Source organism: Papio anubis, chromosome 17 (assembly GCF_008728515.1).
Source record: "Papio anubis isolate 15944 chromosome 17, Panubis1.0, whole genome shotgun sequence".
NCBI classification, from domain to species: Eukaryota; Metazoa; Chordata; class Mammalia; order Primates; family Cercopithecidae; genus Papio; species Papio anubis.
The window spans coordinates 9530470-9552656 of NC_044992.1; the positions used below are offsets into that span (position 1 = coordinate 9530470).

Below are 22187 nucleotides of genomic sequence, written 5' to 3' on the forward strand. Positions count from 1 at the left end.
ATACTAGATATGGTATATATAGTATACAGATAGATATTATCTCTATATATCGTATATACATTATCTATATATAGTATATATAGATATCTAGATATATATGATATATAGACAGATATCTATATAGATATATACTATAGATAGATATAATCTATAGATATACAGATATAGATGTTATCTATAGATATAGATAGATAAGATCTATATATGGATAGTATCTATATAGATAGATGGATTATATCTATATCTATAGACAGATAAATTATATCTATATCTATAGATAATATCTATATATAGTATATATAGATAATATCTATATAGTATATAATATCTATATATAGATATCTATAGTATATACAGAGATTATCTATCTATATATACTATAGATATTAATATCTATAGTATATATAGATATACTATAGATAAATAATATCTATAGTATATATAGATATACTATAGATAGATAATATCTATCTCTCTATATATACTATATTACCTATCTTGATATATATACTATACTAGAGACTGTCGACAGAAGCTTCCATTCTGTGTACACAGTGCTTAAAAATGTTGTTAGTTTTCAACATTGAAAAATAGAGAGTTTTGTTCATAAACATCTGGATATCTATTTTCTTTCAGAAAATCATGAGGTGTCGTCCCACCAGCCCCACCTTCCTGCCTGAACACAGCTGGTTGGGGCTGAGAAGGTTACCACTACCTGCCAGTTTTTTAAAATACTCAGTTGAGCTGCTTCATGCATGTGTTTTCCGTGTTTAGTTCTATGAGTGTCTGAGTTTGGGTCCGATGAAAAGAGGGCGCTTGGTAATTTTGCAACAAGTATTACAGGTGAGGGTGGCATCAGACACAAACTCAGGAAGAGAAATATATATATATAGATAGATAGATAGATAGATAGAGATAGAGATAATAGATATATCTATATAGATATAGATATAATAATATCTATTATATAGATAGATATATAGAAGGTAGTGGTTTGGAAGGACAGCTCTCCTGGATTCCAGAGGTCCTGACCTTGCCTGCGTGCCACGTCCCTGCCACCCCCAAAACATCATAATGCCATTTCCCTAGGAGTCCAGTAATCACAGACCAGCTCTTTTCAAAAAGAGTTCAAATCAAGCAAAAGTCATTCCCAATGGGTACACACAATTCACAGTGGACCTGTACTTCCTTTGGCTTGTAATTAATGAGTATCGGTCGATCTAATGACTGATAGAGATCCTGCTATGGGATTACTGGCTGGACTCTGCTAAGCCACTGGACTCTGCCATGTAATGAATGGTAAAGAGGCAAGTGACGACAGGCCAGCACACTCGTCCTAACCCAAGTAGGCAAATTAGGATGCCCCAGTCTAAAGATCTCCGTAGAAGAGAAAAATGGAAGAAGAAGAAATTTTACAGCTCCTCCAAACCTCCTAGGTTCCTCGAAGGCAGGGATGCTTTTCATCTTGTTCGGATGCCAGGGTGCTAAGCAGAATGTACAAATGAAAACAGTACAAGCCCCAAATTCTTTGACTTAGCCTCGGCTAGAAACAAAGTTGAAAGCAGAGTGCATGCATATTTCTTTTAATAGTAAAAATACTGAGATCCAAACAATGTTTGAGCTATTGACCCTAAAGCTTTGAAATTTTAAGACCTGCCATTACATCCTCTTACACAGATAGGAATAAAGGCTGGAAAATACACACAAGTCAGCCATGCTGGAGACACTTAAGAATATAACACCGGCCAGGTGAAGAGCCTTTCTTGGCAACTGTATACTCATTCTAAGTCTTGTCTCCATAAAATTGAGTTATTTGTCTTCAATAGCTCCACCATGAGATTCTACCATTGTTTATGGTTATATGGCCTTTAACCTTGGGGCTACGATGCATGTTTACCTGTTTAAAGAAACTGTGTTTTCTCATTAAATTTCTGTAAGAGGAAATTGGATTTCAGTTTGTTCTTCAGCTTTATAATATTCGACTATGCCTCCACCATTGTATTATTATAAAGTGTCCTTGCAAGTAAAAAATAGGTGGTGACTGTTAGAAAACTTTGAAAAATATAAAGTAGACACTTTTCTCTTTCCAAATAGATTCTGAAGGTCAGTGGTAGAATCTACGTATTGTTTTGTTTTTTAAACAAACTCAATTTCTGAGGTGTTTCCGACACCCACCAAAGTTTAACAAGCAGGCAGGAAGACTCCCTAACCAAGACGTCTAAAGAATGGTTTCTAGGCCGGGCATGGTAGCTCACACCTGTAATCCCATCACTTTGAGAGGCTGAGGCTGGTGGATCACCTGAGGTCAGGAGTTTGAAAGCAGCCTGGCCAACATGGTGAAATCCGTCTCTACTAAAAATACAAAATTGGCCGCGTGTGGTGGCTGGCGCCTGTAATCCCAACTACTTGGGAGGTTGAGGCAGGAGAAATCCCTTAGAACCAGGAGGCAGAGGTTGCAGTGAGCTGAGACCACGCCATTGCACTCCAGCCTAAAAGGGCCGGGCGCAGTGGCTCATGCCTGTAATCCCAGCACTTTGGGAGGCCGAGGCAGGCGGATCACGAGGTCAGGAGATCGAGACCATCCTGGCTAACTCGGTGAAACCCCGTCTCTACTAAAAATACAAAAAATTAGCCGGGCGTGGTGGCAGGCACCTGTAGTCCCAGGTACTCGGGACGCTGAGGCAGGAGAATGGTGTGAACCCTGGAGGCAGAGCTTGCAATGAGCTGAGATCACACCACTGCACTCCAGTCTGGGCGACAGAGCAAGACTCTGTCTCAGAAAAAAAAAAAAAAAAAAAAAAAAAAAAACCACTTTCTAAAGGATGCCAAGAAAGTCATAAACGCCCACCATGCCCACACATGCCTGTTTGTAATGACACTTTTATTTCAATATAATTCACATATTATATTCACCCTCTAAAAGCATATAATATAATGGTTTTTGGTATAGTCACAGAGTTGTATAACCTGCACCACTACCTAATTTTAGAACATTTTTATTGTCTCAGAAAGAAACCTTATACCCATCAGTAGTCACTCTCCATAAACTCCAGCCCCAGGCAACCACCAGAGTGGTTTTTTGTGGATTTCTCTATTCTAGGCATTTCACATAAACAGAATCATACGGCACATGGCCTTTTGTGTCTAGCTTCTTTGACTCACTGTGATGTTTTCAAGGTTCATCCACGTTGTAGCATGTATCAGCCAGTACCCTCATTCCTTTTTATGGCTGAATAATATTCCATCGTATGGATAAAACCACATTTTGTTTATCTATTCCTCAGTTGATGGGCATTTGGGTTGCTGCTGGTCATAATAAATAACGCTGCTCTGAACATGCACACACAGGTTTTTGTGTGGGCATGTGTCTCCAATTTTCTTGGGTATACAGCTAGGAGTGGAATATTCTGGGTCACTGAATATTCTAGAAGATTTCTGGATCCTATTCTACACATTTATTTTTGTTCCACTTCCATATCTGAACCACGTGCTGCTCATCAGTGACTCCACCTAACAGTGAGGAACGCCCTCACACTGTTTTCCAATAAACAGTCTTGCAAAGTAACTCAGCTTCCAAGAATAGAGCAAACGACAAAATCTGTCTCTTTTGTCTTTTTACTTGTGTGGGTCTTCAACTTCATACCAGCAGTGTGACTGACTCAAAGCCACTTGGCATTTGCCACAAATGAGAGATGATTGGCCTTCAACACTGGTGAAAAATGAGGGGTGTGTTACGCACGTAAGTTTTACCTAAACGTTACACATTAGAACAGATATCCTAGAAGAGAAAACAAAACCCACACAGAAGCGGATTAATAGGAAGCTTTAAGCTCTCACAGCCTTCCACTAAGAATCCATTAAAGAAAAATAATGGAGCCAAAATTAGTCTTTATATAAATTAGGCTGGCTGTCTCTCTCTCTCACACACACACGCACATGCACACAATCCTAATTTAATCAACCAAATGTGCCACATGCACATCTTTTTAGTCTCACATTTGCTCAACACAGATGGACAGAAGAAAATAGATGGATGTTTTTGGGTATAGAACCTTCTCAGAGTAACTTTTATTAACATGGAATTATCAGGGCCGTTCGTTCTATTTGGGGAGTTCGAAAACGATCCGATTATTTGTAACAAAGAAAAGTTAAAAGTGTTCTACTGGAAAACTTATCCAGAAACTCACATTAGTTCCTGGCATAATAAAGTTAAATGGGAATCCAATCATTTAAAGAAAAATTAAAGCAAGAAATCAAGAAAATTACTATTTGGCAAAGGAATCCAAAAGCTCAAATCCTGGTTTAGTCCTCCAAGCTTTGCTCACAAACATAATAACACATTTATAGACATAGATTCTTCACCAAAAGAGCTTAAAAGGCTGGGTGTGATGCTCATGCCTGTAATGCCAACATTTTGGGAGGCCAAGACAGGAGGATTGCTTGAGCCCAGACTTCAAGACCAGCCTGGGCAGGCAATATAGCAAGAGCCCTTCTCCAAAAAAAACAAAAAAACAAAAAAACTTTTTTTTCAGTAGTCTGGCATAGTGGCATATGCCCATGGTCCCAGTTACTTGGAAGGCTAATGTGGGAGGATTACTTGAGTCCGGGAGGTCGATTTTGCCATGGCACTCCAGCCTGGATGACAGAGAGACTCCATCTCAAAAAAAAAAAAAAAAAAAAAAAAAGCTTAAAAACAATTTTTAACTCTCCTGGATCTGGGTTCATGCTTTAATAAGACGCATAGATTTCCCTTAAAAATTGTTATTTCCGATTATTTTTCTTTGTCTACTAATCCACAAACTCAGTTATTCTCATTCCAACTTAAGTCACTGTCACCCATGCCCATTCTTCCAAATACTGAGGCAAAAATGAAAAGATTAGAAGACTGGGCGGTCTGGTCACAGCTTGGCTTATAAATAACCAGATCACCTGTATCAAGTCCCTTTACCACGTAGGGACTTCATTTCCATATGCATAAAACAAACAGGTTCTATTTCTTAAACCAGATATTGTGAACTTTTTCTGGTAAGGGTCAGAGAGTAAATATTTTCACTTTGTGAGCCACGTGGTCTCTGCTGCAACTACAGATACTCCTCAACTTATGACAGGGATATATACTGAGAAACCCACTGTAACTTGCAAATACTGTATGTCAAAAATGCACGTATTACAGCTAAACTACTGAATACCACAGCTTAACTCCACCTACCTTACACGTGCTCAGAACACTTCCGTTAGCGTACAGTTGGGCAAAATCATTTAATATAAAGCCTATTTTGTAGTATTGTATGTCTCTTGTAATTGACTGAATATTGAACTGAAGTACAGTTTCTAGCGAATGAGTATCACTTTCGCACCAAGTCAAAAAATCGTTAAGTCCAACCATTTTAAGTTGGAGACAGCCTGTACTCAGTTCTACAATCTCAGTGCAAAACCAGCCATAGACAGTATGTAAACAAAAGGGCATGGCTGTGTTCCAATAAAGAAAGCTTCATTTATAAAAACAGCTGTGAGTTGAATTTGGCCCACGGGCCACAGTGTGCCAACCCCTGCGTTAGAGGATTTAGAAGCTTCCTCCTAGGATGATTATGAAGTCAAATCACCGGCCTCTGCAACCCACTTTTAGGAAAGATCAAGTTCTGAAGGTCTGAGAGTGGAGACAGATGTTCACCGCAGCACTCAGTTCTAGGAGAGTGTCTAGGGACACAGATATCGGACTCTTCATAGTTCCATCAACAGCCACCTTCTATTTTACTTGGTACCTTGCTCATGCTCTGCTGACCACTGCCTTGGGCTTAGATAAAGCATCACTCTGGATGGTGGAATCTGGCTTTCTGAAAGGTTGGTAAGAGTCAGATGGCACAACCCAAATGTGTAGGGAAACAGCTGTGCAAGGGGAGGGGCTTGGCCAGTGTAAAATAGGAGACAAGAGGGAGGTGAGCAGATAAAACATCTTTGCTTTCCTGGGGACTACCCCAGTGCATGGTTCCTCTTTGCAACCCTTCCAGAAGTGAACATATCCACTAAGTGACCTGCTGGGACTCTACATTTCATTGTCAAACACCAGCCAGCATCACTTGGCATGTTCTTTGGCTTTCCTTCCCTTGCACACCTACCCTCACCACTCTGTACCGATACCTCCTAAATAAGGTGTTAACAACTCAATCCTTGTATCAGGCTCTGCTTTATATTGGGGGAGAAAGGGTTAAGATACCATCTCAAATGGTACTCTTTCTTTAAACACTGAACAATGTAGATAAAACTCCTGGATGTAGAGTATACAAAGATTAATAAATAAGAAGTAAAATCTTGACTAATACATTAAACTAAACTAATCTTGGCCATCTATACTAGCTTCAAATACCCCTAATGTCCAAATGCTAAAATGTATCCTAAACAATATCTAAAAGGTCAGCATCTCTCCAAAAAGAGGGCCTGAATACCTATACCTATGGCTATATTAAGTGAGGAAGCATGCATGCCTGACCTTCCAATTACATATATATATACACACACACTCTCACACATATATATACCTATATATACACATATATACATACACATACATACACAACACATATATACATACACACACACATATATACATATATACATTATATACACACACGTATACATATATACACATTATATATACACACACGTGTGTGTGTGTGTGTGTGTATGTGTATATATATATATATTTTGAGACGGAGTCTTGCTCTGTCGCCCAGGCTGGAGTGCAATGCTGCAATCTCAGCTCGCTGCAAGCTCCGCCTCCCAGGTTCACGCCATTCTCCTGCCTCAGCCTCCTGAGTAGCTGGGACTACAGGCGCCCGCCACCACGCCCGGCTAACTTTTTTGTATTGTTTTAGTAGAGACAGGGTTTCACCGTGTTAACCACGATGGTCTTGATCTCCTGACCTCGTGATCCGCCCACCTCAGTCTCCCAAAGCGCTGGGATTACAGGCGTGAGCCACTGCACCCAGCACCAATTATATTTTTATTTTATTTATTTATTTGAGACGGGGTCTTGCTCTGTCACCCAGGCTGGAAAGCAATGGTGCAATTTTGGTTCATTGCAACCTCCACGTCCTGGGCTCAAGTGATCCTTCCACTTCAGCCTCACAAATAGCTGGGACTACAGGTGTGTGCCATCATGCCCAGCTAATTTTTGTATTTTTAATAGACATGGGGTTTCACCATGGTCCCCAGGCTGGTCTCCAGCTCTTGGGCTCAAGTGATCCACCCACCTCAGCCTCCCAAAGTGCTGGATTACAGGTGAGAGCCACCACACCCAGCCAACCTTTCAATTATAAATGGAACAAAAAATGTGCTATATCTCTCGAAATAATTTGCTGTTGTATAAGTAAGAGGTCCCTGCCATGGTCTGAATGTTTGTGTCCCCTCCAAATTCACGTGTTGAAACCTAATTCCCCATGTGACAGTATGAAGAGGCAGCGCTTTTAGGAGGTGACTAAGTCATGCAGGCTCTACCATCATGGACTTAGTGCCATTAAAAGAGAAATCCAGGCCGGGTGCGGTGGCTCACGCCTGTAATCCCAGCATTTTGGGAGGCTGAGACAGGCGGATCATGAGGTCAGGAGATCGAGACCATCTTGGTTAACGTGGTAAAACCCCGTCTTTACTAAAAATACAAAAAATCAGCCAGGCATGGTGGCGGGCACCTGCAGTCCCAGCTACTCAGGAGGCTGAGGCAGGAGAACGGCGTGAACTGGGGAGGCGGAGCTTGCAGTGAGCCGAGATCGCACCACTGCACTCCAGCCTGGGCGACAGACCAAGACTCCGTCTCAAAAAAAAAAAAAAAGAGAAACCCAGGGGAGCTTGTCTGTCCTTTCCACCACGTGAGAATGCAGCTGTCCTTACGAACCAGAAAGCAGGCCCACGCCCGACACCACATCGGCCAGCACCTTGACCCTGGACTTCCCATCCTCCTGAACTGTGATCAGTAAATTTCCATTGTTTATAAGTCATCCAGTCTATGGTATTTTGTTACTGCAGCCTGCACAGACTAAGACAGTCTCCTTAGCACTAGCTGAGGTCCCTGGATGGGGTAGGCTATTGATAATAGCTCACTATCCATGCACTAAATACAACCCAAACCATCAGCAATGCAGTCAACTTTTGGTGGGAATGGAGAGCTTCCCTGGACAGTGCAAGACAAGCGATTTCCTGATACCAAAACCCCGGGAGTTCCTGGGGCTGAACTGAAGGCCACTGTGCATAATGAAATTTCCAGAGAGCCACAAGAAAGATGGGGACTTCCCAAAGTCCACGGAGCACGCTCTGATGGCGTTGGCGAGTTTACATGAAAGCAACAGCATTACTGCATTAACCACTGAAACTTCCTGTTAGCCATCTGGCCCAACGCCGTTTACTAAATAATCTGCGCTTTCCCCAGTGATTTAAAACATCACTCTTATCATAAACCTGAACTATATTTCAGTCTGTCTCTGACTTGCCCTCCCTGACAATCTTTTCTCCCTTGCCTTTATGGCATTACCTTCTCCTGGATTCCTCGGATCTCTGACAATTCCTTCAAAGTCTCCTTGGCTGCTGCCTTAAACACGTGCTGCAAGGCCCTGGGTGATCTTCTACATCCTCATCACTTCACCTCTCTGCTGATGAAACGCAAATCCTGGGCCACGCTGTGTGGCTGGGCAGGTTGGTCACTGATCAACAGTGGCCGGGCCAACAGGGCAAGGAGAGGCAAACTCCATTCTACTCTCTACATGCCAGGCCGTGTACCCACATGGGTCCCCAAGCTCCCATCTCCAGCTCAGAAGTCCTCTAAGTCACACTGCAGCTATCTAAACGCCAGCCACCTCTCTCTGAACGCACACCAGGGAACCACACACTCAGCACGAACTCATTTTCTTTCTTCCTAACCTGTTCCTCCTTTGAATACCCTATACTCACTGTACGGTCCCATCACACAAGGCAGAAAACCCAGACGAATCCAGGCAGTCCCAGTCCCTGACCTGCCATATCCTGTCTGACAGATTCCACCTCCTCCTCTCCAGCCACTGCTGTAGAATTGGTGTTTGACCTCATTATTTCTCCTCTCATTTAGTCCGTCAGCCTCCATGCTTACTGGCCTTAAAGCCTTCGCTCTGCCGCACAAGCAACCTTGCCACAATATTCTGATCATGTCACGCCACCGCCTGGAAATTTCCCATGGATTCCCGCTGCCTACAGGATAAAGACCTCAAAATGCCTCAAGGCCCCTGACTCTGTCTCTCACCTCTTTGTTCCTTAACCAATGCCAAACACATCCGCTGTTTCTCTCTCGCTGCCTGATCTTTACTCATGCCGTAACCTTGGCTTGGAATGCCTGAGTCAAGGCTGCCCCCTCCCACCCTGCAAAGACTGGGTTGATACTCAGATAAAGTTGACTACTCCCTTCCTCGAGCCCCCACATTTCCGCACGAACACTTGTAACACTTCTAGGTTTATATGTGTCTCTGGCCCTGTTAGAACTGCAGCTTCTGAGATTAGAGACAGCATCTAATTTGATTTTGGATCCCCAGAGCTTGGCTCAGTGGCTAGCACTGTGACCACCTCATCCACAAAATCCTAAATGGATGTGAAAATAAGCAGATTAGCCAGCCAGGCGTGGTGGCTCACGCCTGTAATCCTAACACTTTGGGAGGCTGAGGGGGGCAGATCATGAGGTCAGGAAATTGAGACCATCCTGGCCAACATGGTGAAACCCCGTCTCTACTAAAAATACGAAAATTAGCTGGGCGTGGTGGCACGTGCCTGTAATCCCAGCTACTTGGGAGGCTGAGACAGGAGAATCGCTTGAACCAGGGAGTTGGAGGTTGCAGTGAGCCAAGATTGCGCCACTGCACTCCAGCCTGGCGACAGAACAAGACTCTCAAAATAAGAAGGTGGGGGGGGCGGGGGAAGAAAGAAAACAAGCAGATTAGCCAAGGCAAGGTAATACAAATGTACATTAGACTTTCAACCGGTTATAGGTATAAAAATGGGGACAGATCACCTATGATCCCCAGGCACCCTCTGGAAAAGAAGAGATTAGGGATTAAGAGAGAAAGATTAGAAGTGTCTGGAAGAAAGGTAGACAGACAAAGAGGAAGAGAAGAATGGCCTGCTTAGAACCAGGACCGTACTTTCTGGGCCCTGGGCCGGCATGTGGATGAAATGCCACCTGGAGAGAGACAGAGCAAACATGCTTAAGCAAGGGGCCAGGCAGAGAGGCAGATGCAGCTGGCCCAGCAGTGAGGAGGCACAAGCTCAGGTGCCTCCAAGAGTCAGGAGATAAGATAAACGTGAGTGGCTATTCTCATAGACGCCTTCCTGCAGAAAGGCAGGCAGATTAAAAAATATTTAAAACATCCCTACAGCCAAATCAAACAAGTCTAAGAAACGATTCCAGAGGAGAATCAGAAAGATAGCTGCTTTCCTTCTCCCTCAGACTATCGAGCAGAATTATTAATATGATGTTCAAGGGCTGCGTGATCCCTACAAACACAGCTGACTCTTTGCCACCAGTAAGACACTCCCCATCCCCTACCCCTTCCATACCCTTCCTATCCTGCAGCTTCCTCCTCCAGGAAGCCTCCCTGATTCCCTAGGGTCTCTCTGTGACATGCTCTTAAAACACCCTGGATTCCTGCTTCACAACCCTTTCCTGATTGAATCAGATAGGTTTTCACTGAAATTCTATAAGAAGATAAACACTTTGAGGGCAGCGACTTTGTTCTTATTAAATCCCCAGTATCCCAAGACTCACTCTGCCTGGTACACAGTTAAGGCTCAAACTATGTGTTGAATGAATGATTCAATCAAACAGATAAACAATGAGTTAAGGCCGCGTGTGGTGGCTTGCACCTATAATCCCAGCACTTTGGGAGGCCGTGGTGGGCGGATCACGAGGTCAGGAGATGGAGACCATTCTGGCTAACACGGTGAAACCCCGTCTCTACTAAAAATACCAAAAAAAAAAAAAAAAAAAAATAGCCAGGTGTGGTGGCAGGCATCTGTAGTCCCAGACACTTGGGAGGCTGAGGCAGGAGAATGGCGCGAACCCGGGAGGCGGAGCTTGCAGTAAGCCGAGATCATGCCACTGTGCTCCAGCCTGGGTGACAGAGCAAGACTGCTTCAAAAAAAGAGTTAGACAAGTAATGAATAAAAACTGGCATAATATATCTAGAATGTAAGACCAAGGTAGGTGCTGGGATTATTTTTAGCATGAAAGAGAAGGAGAGAGTCGAGCACGATAGCTCATGCCTATAATCTCAGTACTCTGGGAAGCAGAGGCAGAAGTCAGAGTTTGGGATCAGCCTAGGCAACATACTGAAACCCTGTCTCTACTACAAAACAAAAACAAAAACAAAAAAAAAAAAAACTGCTTTTAGGCACAGTGGCTCATGCCTATAATCCCAACATTTTAGAAGGTCAAGGCCAGTAGATCAGTAGATTATTTGAGGCCAAGAATTCAAGACCAGCCTGGGCAACATGGCAAAACTTCATCTCTACAAAAAGCCAGGGGTGGTGGCACGTGCCTGTAATCCCAGCTATTCAGGAGGCTGCGGTGGGAGGGTCACTTAAGCCCAGGAAGTTGAGGCTGCAGTGAGCCACGACCGTGCCACTGCACTCCAGCCTGGGCAACAGAGTGAGACCCTGTCGCAAATAAATAAAAAACAAAAAAAAAATCAGCCTGGCGTGATGACACATGCCTGTAATCCCAGCTACTCAGGGGGCAGAGATAGGAGGAGTGCTTGAGTCCAGGAGGTTGAGGTCGCAGTGAGCCATGATTGTGCCACTGTACTCTAGCCTGGGCAACAGAGTGAGATGCTGTCTAAATAAATAAATAAAGAGAGGAAGGGCAAATAGGGCAAGTCCTCGTCGAGCCAACAGACAGCCTGAAGCAGGGACCAGCAGCTGTGGCCCAGGGGACTATCTAGTCAAACCAACTATCATATGGCCCAGTGAACTTGCCAACAAAAATCATCTTTTACATTTTTTTTTTGTTTTCTTGAGACAGAGTATTGCTCTTGTTGCCCAGGCTGGAGTGCAATGGCGTGATCTTGGCTCACTGCAACCTCTACCTCCCGGGTTCAAACAGTTCCCCTGCCTCAGCCTCTCGGGTGGCTGGGACTACAGGTGAGCACCACCACACCCAGAAAATTTTGATATTTTTAGTAGAGACGCGGTTTCACCATGTTGGCCAGACTGGTCTGAACTCCTGACCTCAAATGATCCACCCGCCTCGGCCTCCCAAAGTGCTGGGATTACAGGCGTGAGCCACCACACCCGGCCGAAACAATGATATTTTATAGCTACACTCATTTGTTTACCTATCATCCAGGGCTGCTTTCATGCTGCGACAATAGAGCTGAGTGGCTGGGACGGAGACCACATGACCCTCAAAGCCTAACTACTGGCTACGTGGCCCTTTACAGAAAAAGTTCACTGACCCTAGGCCTGGAGTCTCCATGGGATCACTATATCCCAGGACCCATAAGAAAGCTCTCACCAGTGGTATCTGCTAAATTCTGAGTCCCAGAAAAAAAGCTGCCAGACACTGTCTATTGATATAAATGTGACTTAAACATCCACTAATAGAATGCTGGTGAAATTAATAGCATACCCACGCAATGGATTACTACACCGCTGTTTAAAAGAATGAGTTAGATTGAAATGTACGAAGTATAGAAAGATGCCCACATACACTGTCAAAGTAATTTAAAGGACAACATAGACAATATTTTCCAAATTACTTTAAAAGAATAAATGTACATATGTTTAAAAGGTGAGACCAGGGATTATTTTTTATTTCGAATCCTTTTGTACTTACTGAATTTTTTACCCTGAAAATAAACTATTTTCTAACTTAAAAACAGATAAAGATGCTGACATTCAGAAAGCCATTTTCCCCCATACCCCTTTGCAACAGAGTAGGTTAGTTGAGACAATAATGGATCCAAATTATTCATATCCCCTGGCAACCTGACATTCCAAAAATCTGGATCCAATGTTGTCCCAAATAACTGATGATCTCATGGTCCTACGGTCCAAATTCTGTGTTTTGCATACATAGACACACTCTTCTCTGAAACTTCAAGTCTTCGGTAACAGTGCAAAGCTGTTCATGTGTTTGTTTTGAGGAAGTGGAAGATTAGAACGGTCAGAAATAGTCCTACTTCCCTTTTCCTAGAAACTTCATTACCTCTTCCACTAGACCACGCCTCTTGAGCCTGCAGAACGTCAGGTTGCCAGGGGATACGAATAAACCAACTGCCCTCTTTGTGTCTCTGCTAAACAGTAGCTGGCTCCCCTGTCACTAGGATCTCCCCGTCCTGGTGCAGGCTGATAATCATCAGCTGTAGTAACGATACCCGCAGGTGGGAAGGGGTGGTCATGTAGTCAGGTGGGCACAGAGGAGTGAGAGGCCAAGGCTGAGCCAGCAGGTGGATTTCGGTAGGAGTTTCGTCTTCTGCCTCAGCACGTATGTCTATGATCCCCACTAAATCTAACTTTGCTTGGTTTAAATCCTCTCAGTTCTTTCATGGTAATTTCTTTTTTTTTTTCCCCCTTGAGACGGAGTCTCACTCTGTTGCCCAGGCTGGAGCGCAGTGGTGCGATCTCGGCTCACTGTAAGCTCCGCCTCCCGGGTTTACGCCATTCTCCTGCCTCGGCCTCCAGAGTAGCTGGGACTACAGGCGCCCGCCACCACGCCCGGCTAATTTTTTGTATGTTTAGTAGAGACGGGGTTTCACTGTGTGAGCCAGGATGGTCTGGATCTCCTGACCTCGTGATCCGCCCGCCTCGGCCTCCCAAAGTGCTGGGATTACAGGTGTGAGCCACCACGCCCGGGCTCTCATGGTAATTTCTTTGAGGAGTCATGGAGGTCAAGACACAGCTCTGTTTAGCTGGTTTGCTCTGTCCTGCCCTGCCCAAGACCACAGCCTGCAATAGTGCCCTCTATTCGCCTTGTTACGGAACCTGCCACGCGGTGCACTCCCTTTTACAGATCATCTACAGCCAACTTCTGGGGATCCTGGGGTCATTTGAAGTCCTGGGAGGTCTCTAATGATTGGGGGCATTGAGGTGTGGTTCTATTCAACTCAGAAATGCACGTGGAAACTGTACTATTTGATAGGATAAATAACCCCTAAGTACCCCCAGCATTTCCCAAACAACATCCGGAGAAACACCAGCCAGTGAGATACTTAAGGAAAAAGATGATGTTGTAGCGAAATTAGGGAAACCTCGCATTTGCAATCCCCGTTTTGAAGCTTCAAGATCATTCAAACCTTCCAAATTCCAAGAGATCATGCAGCGGCTTCACCTCATTCATTTTATTCAAACCAGCTGTTGACCACAGAACTTTTTGACCACAGAACCTTTTGAGATACCTTTGAGAAAACACAGCCCCAGACGAAGAAGTTGGGTTTAGCGCAGATACCCAGGGAGGACGTGAGGATCCAAGGAGGACTCAAACCATGAAGGGCAGCCTTCTTTCCAAGATACTCCCAGAACTACACCCCCAGACGTGCACCCCCTACCACCCAGCACAGTGGGAGGAGCAAGACCCTGCAGACCCTGAGCATAGACTTAAGAAGACAAAGCCCCCAAATAGAGAGGTGAAGAAGGGTGAAAAAACCTGCCCCTCTAGAGAGCCAGAATGCCAGGGGGTCGGTGCAGGATGCTCCCCCAAGCCGCACTCACCATTGGTGGTCGTGTTGACATAGTACCGCCGGCCCTGAGGTGACAGGTAGCTTTGCCAGCCAGGTGGAAGGATGACCGTCTGGCTTTCTTCTCCTGGCGGTGGGGGGACCATTCCAGGCTTCTGTTGGAGGAGAAAGAGAAGGTCACACCCATTTGGCATTTTTGCAGGAGTTTTTAAACCAGGAAGGCAGAGGCTGATGAATTCACCCTAGAGTAGCTTGACATTGGGAAGTCTGTGGCCCACAAACCCCTGAGGTCAGAGGCAGCATACACGTGATCTCAGGGGTTGCATGAGCATGAGCGGTGAGGAGCACACGAGCTTTCACAGCCCCTGCACAGGGGACAGCTCCTCTGGGAGCAGAGAGAAAAATGCCATTCAGCTAATGGAGCTGGACTTTCTCCACGGCCCCCTAGAAAATCACTCACAGGGTGCTGGGCTTGCAAAGGCGCCCTGTCACTCCACCAGCTCCCACTGTGAAATCTGAAGTCTGAAATTCCCAGACCACAAAGCACAGCAGCAGACAAGGCCCCAGGCTTGCTTTGCAAGCCTAGCAGAAGTAATTAATGCAAGTCATCCCACAGCAAGATGCAAAACATTCTATAATAATACTGAGAATCCATGAAGAGCTTCTCTCGCCAACGGTCCAGATCACTCTGGCAAAAAGAACTAGGACTCGGAGACAGAAAAGATGCTGACTTCCCGTTGTATGCACGTATGTGAGGTTTAATTCTTTCAACCATGTATAGAGTTACTTTTCGTTAAAAAACAAATCAGAGAAAAATGTATATGACATATAAAGAAACTAGATATCAAGTAGACACATACTAAAAAAAATAGCCATGGCTGGGCGCAGTGGCTCACGACTGTAATCCCAGCACTTTGGGAGGCCAAGGCGGGAGGATTGTCTGAGCTCAGGAGTTCGCAACCAGCCTGGGCAACACGGTGAAACTCCATCTCTACTAAAAATACAAACAATGAGCCAGGCGTGGCGGGGTGTGCCTGTAGTTCTAGCTACTCTGGAGGCTGAGGCAGGAGAATTGCTCCAACCTAGCAGGTGGAGGTTGCAGTGAGCAGAGATGGCACCACTGCACTCCAGCCTGGGCAACAGAGCAAGACTCCATCTCAAACAAAAATAAAACAAACAACAAACAGCCATGACCCCTGGGTGCTGGGATTACAGGCAATTATTATACTCTCCTTTCTACCTATCTGTTCCACCTAAATTTTCTCCCATACACACAGAAACCAAAGTTGTTAGCTAAAGAACATTTTAAAATTAGGACAGAGAGTCCAAATTAGCCCATAAGATTGCTATGCCTTTTGAAGTTAATTGATTAAAATCAGAATTCTAGCCACACAAAGAGAGTAGCCATGAATTTCTCAGCAAAGCCAGGGGCTATTCACAAACAGTAAAGGTAATCGGTTCCCAAATGTCCTCAGTATCCCTCAGCTGCGCCCATAGTGGTGGTCCCTGGTGACCCCCGCTTAGGGAAACAAGATAACAGATTGAAAGAGAGCGGCAGAGACACACAGCTCCCAGGCTGTTCTCATGCTTTGTGAAGGTTGCAAAGCCACGTGCCGTGGCTTCCCGTGGTGCTCTGCATGTCATCGGAGGGAACAAGTAACTCTGAGCTGCTGGGGGACTTTGAGTAAACACAGCGTCCCTTCTGCGTAACTGTGGTGTAAGTTTCATAATGAATTTTCACAACTTAATTAAAAGCTTTCCCCTATGCCCCGGACGCTCCGTCTCCTACACCTGCTAACCTGCAGCGCACCCATTTGATTCCGTATGGAAGACTGTCTTCTAAGAAAGCAGGAGACAGGGAGGTGGACAGCAGCCAGGCTCAACACGGTGTGGCATCCCACCAGGGTCCCAGGTTGCCGTCTCACCAGCACGTCCAGGAAGCATAAGCCCACATCTGGGCAGGTTTACCTGGGCCTCCACACTGCTGCGGCCTCTCCAGGATTGGAGGATGGCCAAAATACATGCAAGACAAATAGGATTATTATAACAAGGTGCGTGCGTGTGTGTGTGTGTGTCTGCGCACGTGTGCATGTTGAAAGAGAGAAGTATCCCATGCACAGGAGATGCACGCTCTGTCCAACAGGATTGGAAATAAAGTCGGCATGGACGGGGGGCCAGAGGATTAAAAATGAGGGTTAGGGCCGGGTGCAATGACTCACACTCATAATCCTAGCACTTTGGGAGGCCGAAGTGGAAGAATGGCTTGAGCCCAGGAGTTTGAGACCAGCCTGGGCAACACAGGAAGACTCCATCTGCAAATAATTTTTAAGATCAGCCGGGTGTGGTGGCATATGCCGGTGGTCCCAGCTACTTAGGAGGCTGAGGTGGAAGGATCGCCTGAGCCTAGGAGGTTGTTGCAGTGAGCTGTGATCCCACCACTGCACTCCAGCCTGGGTGACAGAGTGAGACCCTGTCTCAAATCAAATAACAAAAAAATACAACGACAGGCATGAGTGTTTGATGAAAGAGATTCTAGAACCAGAGGGGCAAGATGCCAGGTGTCCTCTCCTTGAGTGAAATATTCTAGTTTCTCCTTCAATCAAATGTGGGAAAGCCACATGGGTGCTTACCCAAATAACCTGGGAGGAAATGGGAAGGATCAAATACTGACAGGGCCAGAACAGGGGTGCAGGGACGGGAACCCATAGGCACAGTGAAAACTGCCCTGAGGCTCAAACAGCCTTCAGTGCCAATCCTGCCTGGACCACTTGACAGCCATGTGACCACAGGCTACTGACTCACCAGGCTATTCTCGAATCTGTGAAACGAAGGGTGATAACATGAGCCCAGTTGCGGAAGACACTGGAGACGGTAACAATAAACAACCCGGCACCTAGGCATCCTGAGGGATGCGCAATGAATGGGGGTTTCCGCTGGAAGAGCTTCACACAGTCTCTGTCTGCGGCGATACCGACCTCCACCCTCGCCTCACCATCCCTCTGTCTGAAACGTCACCATCAACAGTCAGTTCTCTGAGGTTTCTGTTTCCAATACTATCCTCCTTGGAAGGCAAACACCTGCTGGGGAGGTTAACAGCTTGAGAACTGGCCAGTGCGTTCTGGTGAGAGGACTGGGCAGTAAGGAGACCACTCCTTACAGGGGCTGGAAAGCCAGTGGACCCAACCCGTGACCCTCAGTGTCCCACCCATGAAAGAGCAATAATGATGCCGTCCCTTCTCCGCAAGACACTGAAGACCAAGGAGGTCTCCTCCATTCTGTACATTCAGGACCTTACAGAAGGTGGGAGGCACCCTGATACTGAGCCATGAAGGGCCATGAGATGCTGAAAGAAGGGAGGAGGAGGGGACTGGGGCCACCAGGCCCATCTCCTAACGTGGCTGATGTGGCAAAGGTGGTCTCCACGTCTCCCTCCTGCAGGGCCACACTCTGCCTCCATCTCCCAAGGCAGCCACAGTCCCATCACCTTTCTCTTCTCTTAGAAAGAAATTCCTCCTGATGGCTGACTTTTAAAAAGTCAGGAGTCAAAAAACAGGGAGACAACCAGGTACAGACCCAAAAACCTAGAAACAAGCAGTCAGACAAAAACTGGTCCATGGATGCTCATAGCAATATCATTCGTAATGGCCAAAAAGTGGAAAAAACTCAAATCTCCATCAACAGATGGACGGATAGTGTAGTATAGACATACAATAGAGTATGATTCAGAAACTTTTAAAAATGGAGCCGTGATACATGCTACAACACGGATAAACCTTGAATACGTTATGCTAAGTGCAAGAAGCCAGACACAAAAGACCACGTATTCTTTGATTTCATTCATATGAAATGCCCAGAAAGGGCAGAGCCATAGGGATAGAAATAGATTTGTCTTTTCCAGGGGCCTGGGGAGGGGAGGATGGGTACAGGTTTTCCCTTTGGGGTAATGACAACGTTCCGGAACTGGATCGTGGGAAAGGTTGCACAATATCATGAATGCATAACTATCACTGATGATAAATATTTTGTCATGTGTACTGTACCACAATTTAAAAAAATTTTTTTTTGGCTGGGCACAGTGGCTCATGCCTGTAATCCCAACACTTTGGGAGGCCAAGGCAGGTGGATCACCTGAGGTCAGGAGTTCAAGACCAGCCTGGCCAACCTGGTGAAACCCTGTCTCTACTAAAAATACAAAAATTAGCTGGGCGTGGTGGCGGGCGCCTATAATCCCAGCTACTCGGGAGGCTGAGGCAGGAAAATCACTTGAACCCATGAAGCAGAGGTTGCCATGAGCCGAGATCGCGCCACTGCACTCCAGCCTGGGCGACAGAGTGAGACTGTTTCAAAAATAAAGAAAAAATAAAAAAATAAAAAAAATTTTGCAGGTGTGTTGAAGGCAGAAGTTAGACCTCCCTACCTTCAAGTCCTCACTTAAGGTCCAACAGCACCAGCATTACCTCACCCTTCATGGCCACGGAGGGGCAGAAGCAGCCAGCCCCCAGGCATCCAGAGGATACAGTGTGTGTAACCACCCAATAATTAAGGTCTCTCTCAATCTTATTCTTCTAATTAGTTTCCTTCAAGTTAAATCCTTCCCTTCTCTTCCTTAGTCCTGTGGCTTTTTCCCTTCAATTCTGTCAGCGCTTTCCCGTGGGAACTGAACTAGAAGCAGAGGTGACATGGGCCCAGGGGGTTGGGGACAGATCCCACCTGGAAAGAACAAGATCGGAGGTAGCAGGAGTGGGGGTGGGGGAAACTGAAGGAAGTTTTTTCTAACTGGGAAATTCTTTACACCTAATACACAGGGTGTCTTTGTGGGAATGATAAAACGCGGCCTCTTCCTCGAGAAGGGACCGTCCCTCGGCCAGAGTGCAAGGCCAGGCTCCAGTCCTTCTCCATCCACCCTCACCTGGGCCTCCTTGTTCAGTAGGCAACCTGTTCAATGATATATATGGAAAGCACATCCTCTAAGAATCTGAGGAAGGCTATGGATCTTCTGTCCCCTAAAATGGGTGCGCGCACACACACATACACACGCTATTTTATATGTAACATCAGGAGGTTTCTAGACTACTTCAGAACCCCAGTGTAGAAAGTATCTGAGCTCAGATCCATTTGTATCCGTCAATAATGGCTTTTTACCAGTCACCAAGTATCTATAATGCATGCCAGACTGGACCGGGTGCTTTAGACAATCAGCTACTCGTCACAACAAGCCTGCCTCATAGATGGCATTTATCCCTGCTTTAAAACAATGCATCTGAGATGCGGAGGGTTTAATAACTTGCCCAGTGTGGCACAGTTAGTTAAATGGTAAAAGCAAACTGCTTAAAAATATCAGCTGGTCAGATGCACCGACTCATGCCTGTAATCCCAGCGTTTTGGGAGGCTGAGGCAGGAGGATTGCTTGAGGCCAGAAATTCAAGGGCAGCCTGGGCAATGTAGCAAGACCCCATCTCTACACAAAATTAATACAAATAATAGCTTTGTTCTAGAGACTTCTATCCAGTTACCTTAAAGGTGGGCCACATCTCTCCCCAGCTATACCTACTCAGCTCTATTTCCCCACCGAGACCACCCGACACCCCAGCTCCTTCCCAAGGAGGATGACGACTCAAGCCTGATCCTCCTGCTTATCTCCCAGTCCCCAAGTGAGCATATGATGTGCAAAAATATCACCGCCTGCGTCCAGACCGTCACGTTCCCTAACTGTAGGCTGACTTCCTTGTGTCTTTATTTAAAAAACCAACGCAACCCCTAACATTTTCCCCTTAATGGTGGCTACTGATTCCCCCTTTAAAAAAAAAAAAAAAAGCAGGCAAGCGAAGTCACCCAGAGATTACAGAGCTCAAAAACAAATCCCCCTACAGCAGTGTTTCTCAAAGTATGGTCACCGCGGGGCAGCCCAGCAGTCACCTGGGACGTGAGTTCAAATGCACGCTCTTAGGCCTGACTCAATCTCCAGAGCGGCCTGGGAGGCTGCATTTGTAACAATGATCCTGGGTGAGTCCTGGGCTCTGAAGCCACTCCGTTGCAGCGCTAGAGGCAGCGACTGAGAAAAACATTACTTCTGAAACGAAAACTGAGATCATAGAATTTGTACAAGCATGATCTGTAAAAAGACAGCGTTGGGCTGCACAGTGACTTATTAAAGAAAAAGATTCTGTTCCATTGCCCCAAACCCTTCCAATAAACTATTTAACAGACAGTGGAGGTTGTCTCTGCAGCCTCCAGGCAAGGCAGACCCCGCTACTCCGCTCCCTACCGCTCCCACCATGCTTCAAGCTCAAGTTCAACCTGGGTGCCACCTCCACCTCCGGGACTCTCTCCCCCTCCGGAGGCTTCTGAGAACACCTGACTCTTACCTTCTCCTAAAGCTGCGAGCAAACGCTACTTGGTGGCGTTAATGGGTGGTCGTCAGACACTCGCTTTAGCAGCCGGATCAGACGGTTTTAAGGTCTCCCGCTCTGCGTCCTCTCACACCCCAAACCCAGAAGCAATAGGAGCTCTAAAGAAAAGCATATCCACAGGGCCCCACACCCCCACTCCCCCCACACCCAGATCTATATATAACAGCTCTGAAGTTGTCAGCCTAACGAGCCACTTTCTGGCAGACCCGTTGCTATGGCAATGCTTGCTAATGAGCCCAGTGCCGTGATTGGCACTGCTTGAAGGCTCCTCCACAAAGGACTCTCCAGCAAGTTCTCTCTTCCCCAACCACGGAGGCAGCTGGACACCCAGAAGCAGCCAGGGCATGGCTGGGCACGCCTGGGAGGGTTGAGTCCCGGAGTCGTCCTGGACTCAGTAGCCAGCAGTGGCCCCACTGCCAGCTCTGCACTCCTCAGGGAGTCAACCAATTACTAATGGGGCTACCAGGGCCCACCAGGACGATCAAGACCCAGCAGGGCTGGAGACTGCCAGTTCACTCCCACGTCACGCCTTCCTGGTGGACACCTGTTTAGGGTAGGCGGACTCCTACACAGAGCTGGGAACAGCTACCCAAGAGCGACAATCTCCTCCAACTCTGGGTTAAGACACAAATCAAGCAACAGTGACATCACCAGCCCCAGAGTCTGTGTCTCTAAGAATACTGGGCGCATTTCCTGTCTCATGGGTGACAGCATTGCGCTCCCCAACTCCAGCAGCCTTTCTGGCCATACTCAGAAATTTCAGAAACGAGTAGGGGACCCCTGGCACTGTCACAGCACATCCTGAGGCCTGCAGTCTTTGCCAGTAGTCATCCAGGAGACAGGCTGGATCCTGACAGGGTCTTCGTTTTCTTTTAAAGGTCAGAGATTCGGCGACTTGGCCTGGAAGGAGGAGGTTGAAGGAGCTGCCATATCAACAAAGAAATAAACTATAAGATTCGGGAAGACAGGGCCATGTCCCTATCTCTTTTTTCATAGCTTTAATCTCAGCACAGTGCCCAGAACAATGAATGAATGAATGAATGAGAGAGAGAGAGAGAGAGAGAGAAAGAGAGAGAGAGAGAGAGAGAGAGAGAGA

General features: G+C 46.0%; 1 protein-coding gene across 7 annotated transcripts in view; it reads right to left on the bottom strand.

Moving 5' to 3' along the window:
• GAS7 (growth arrest specific 7) overlaps positions 1–22187 on the bottom strand; it is a 284928-nt gene that overhangs the window by 92737 nt on the left and 170004 nt on the right. For 6 of the 7 annotated variants that reach the window (XM_003912340.5, XM_031657376.1, XM_021928735.2 and 3 more), the window contains exon 2: positions 14716–14836. In XM_003912340.5, coding sequence (XP_003912389.1) covers positions 14716–14836 — 121 coding nt within the window. Of the gene's footprint in view, positions 1–14715; positions 14837–21046; positions 21215–22187 lie in introns of those variants that run through there. The other variant, XM_003912339.5, reaches the window with a different exon arrangement.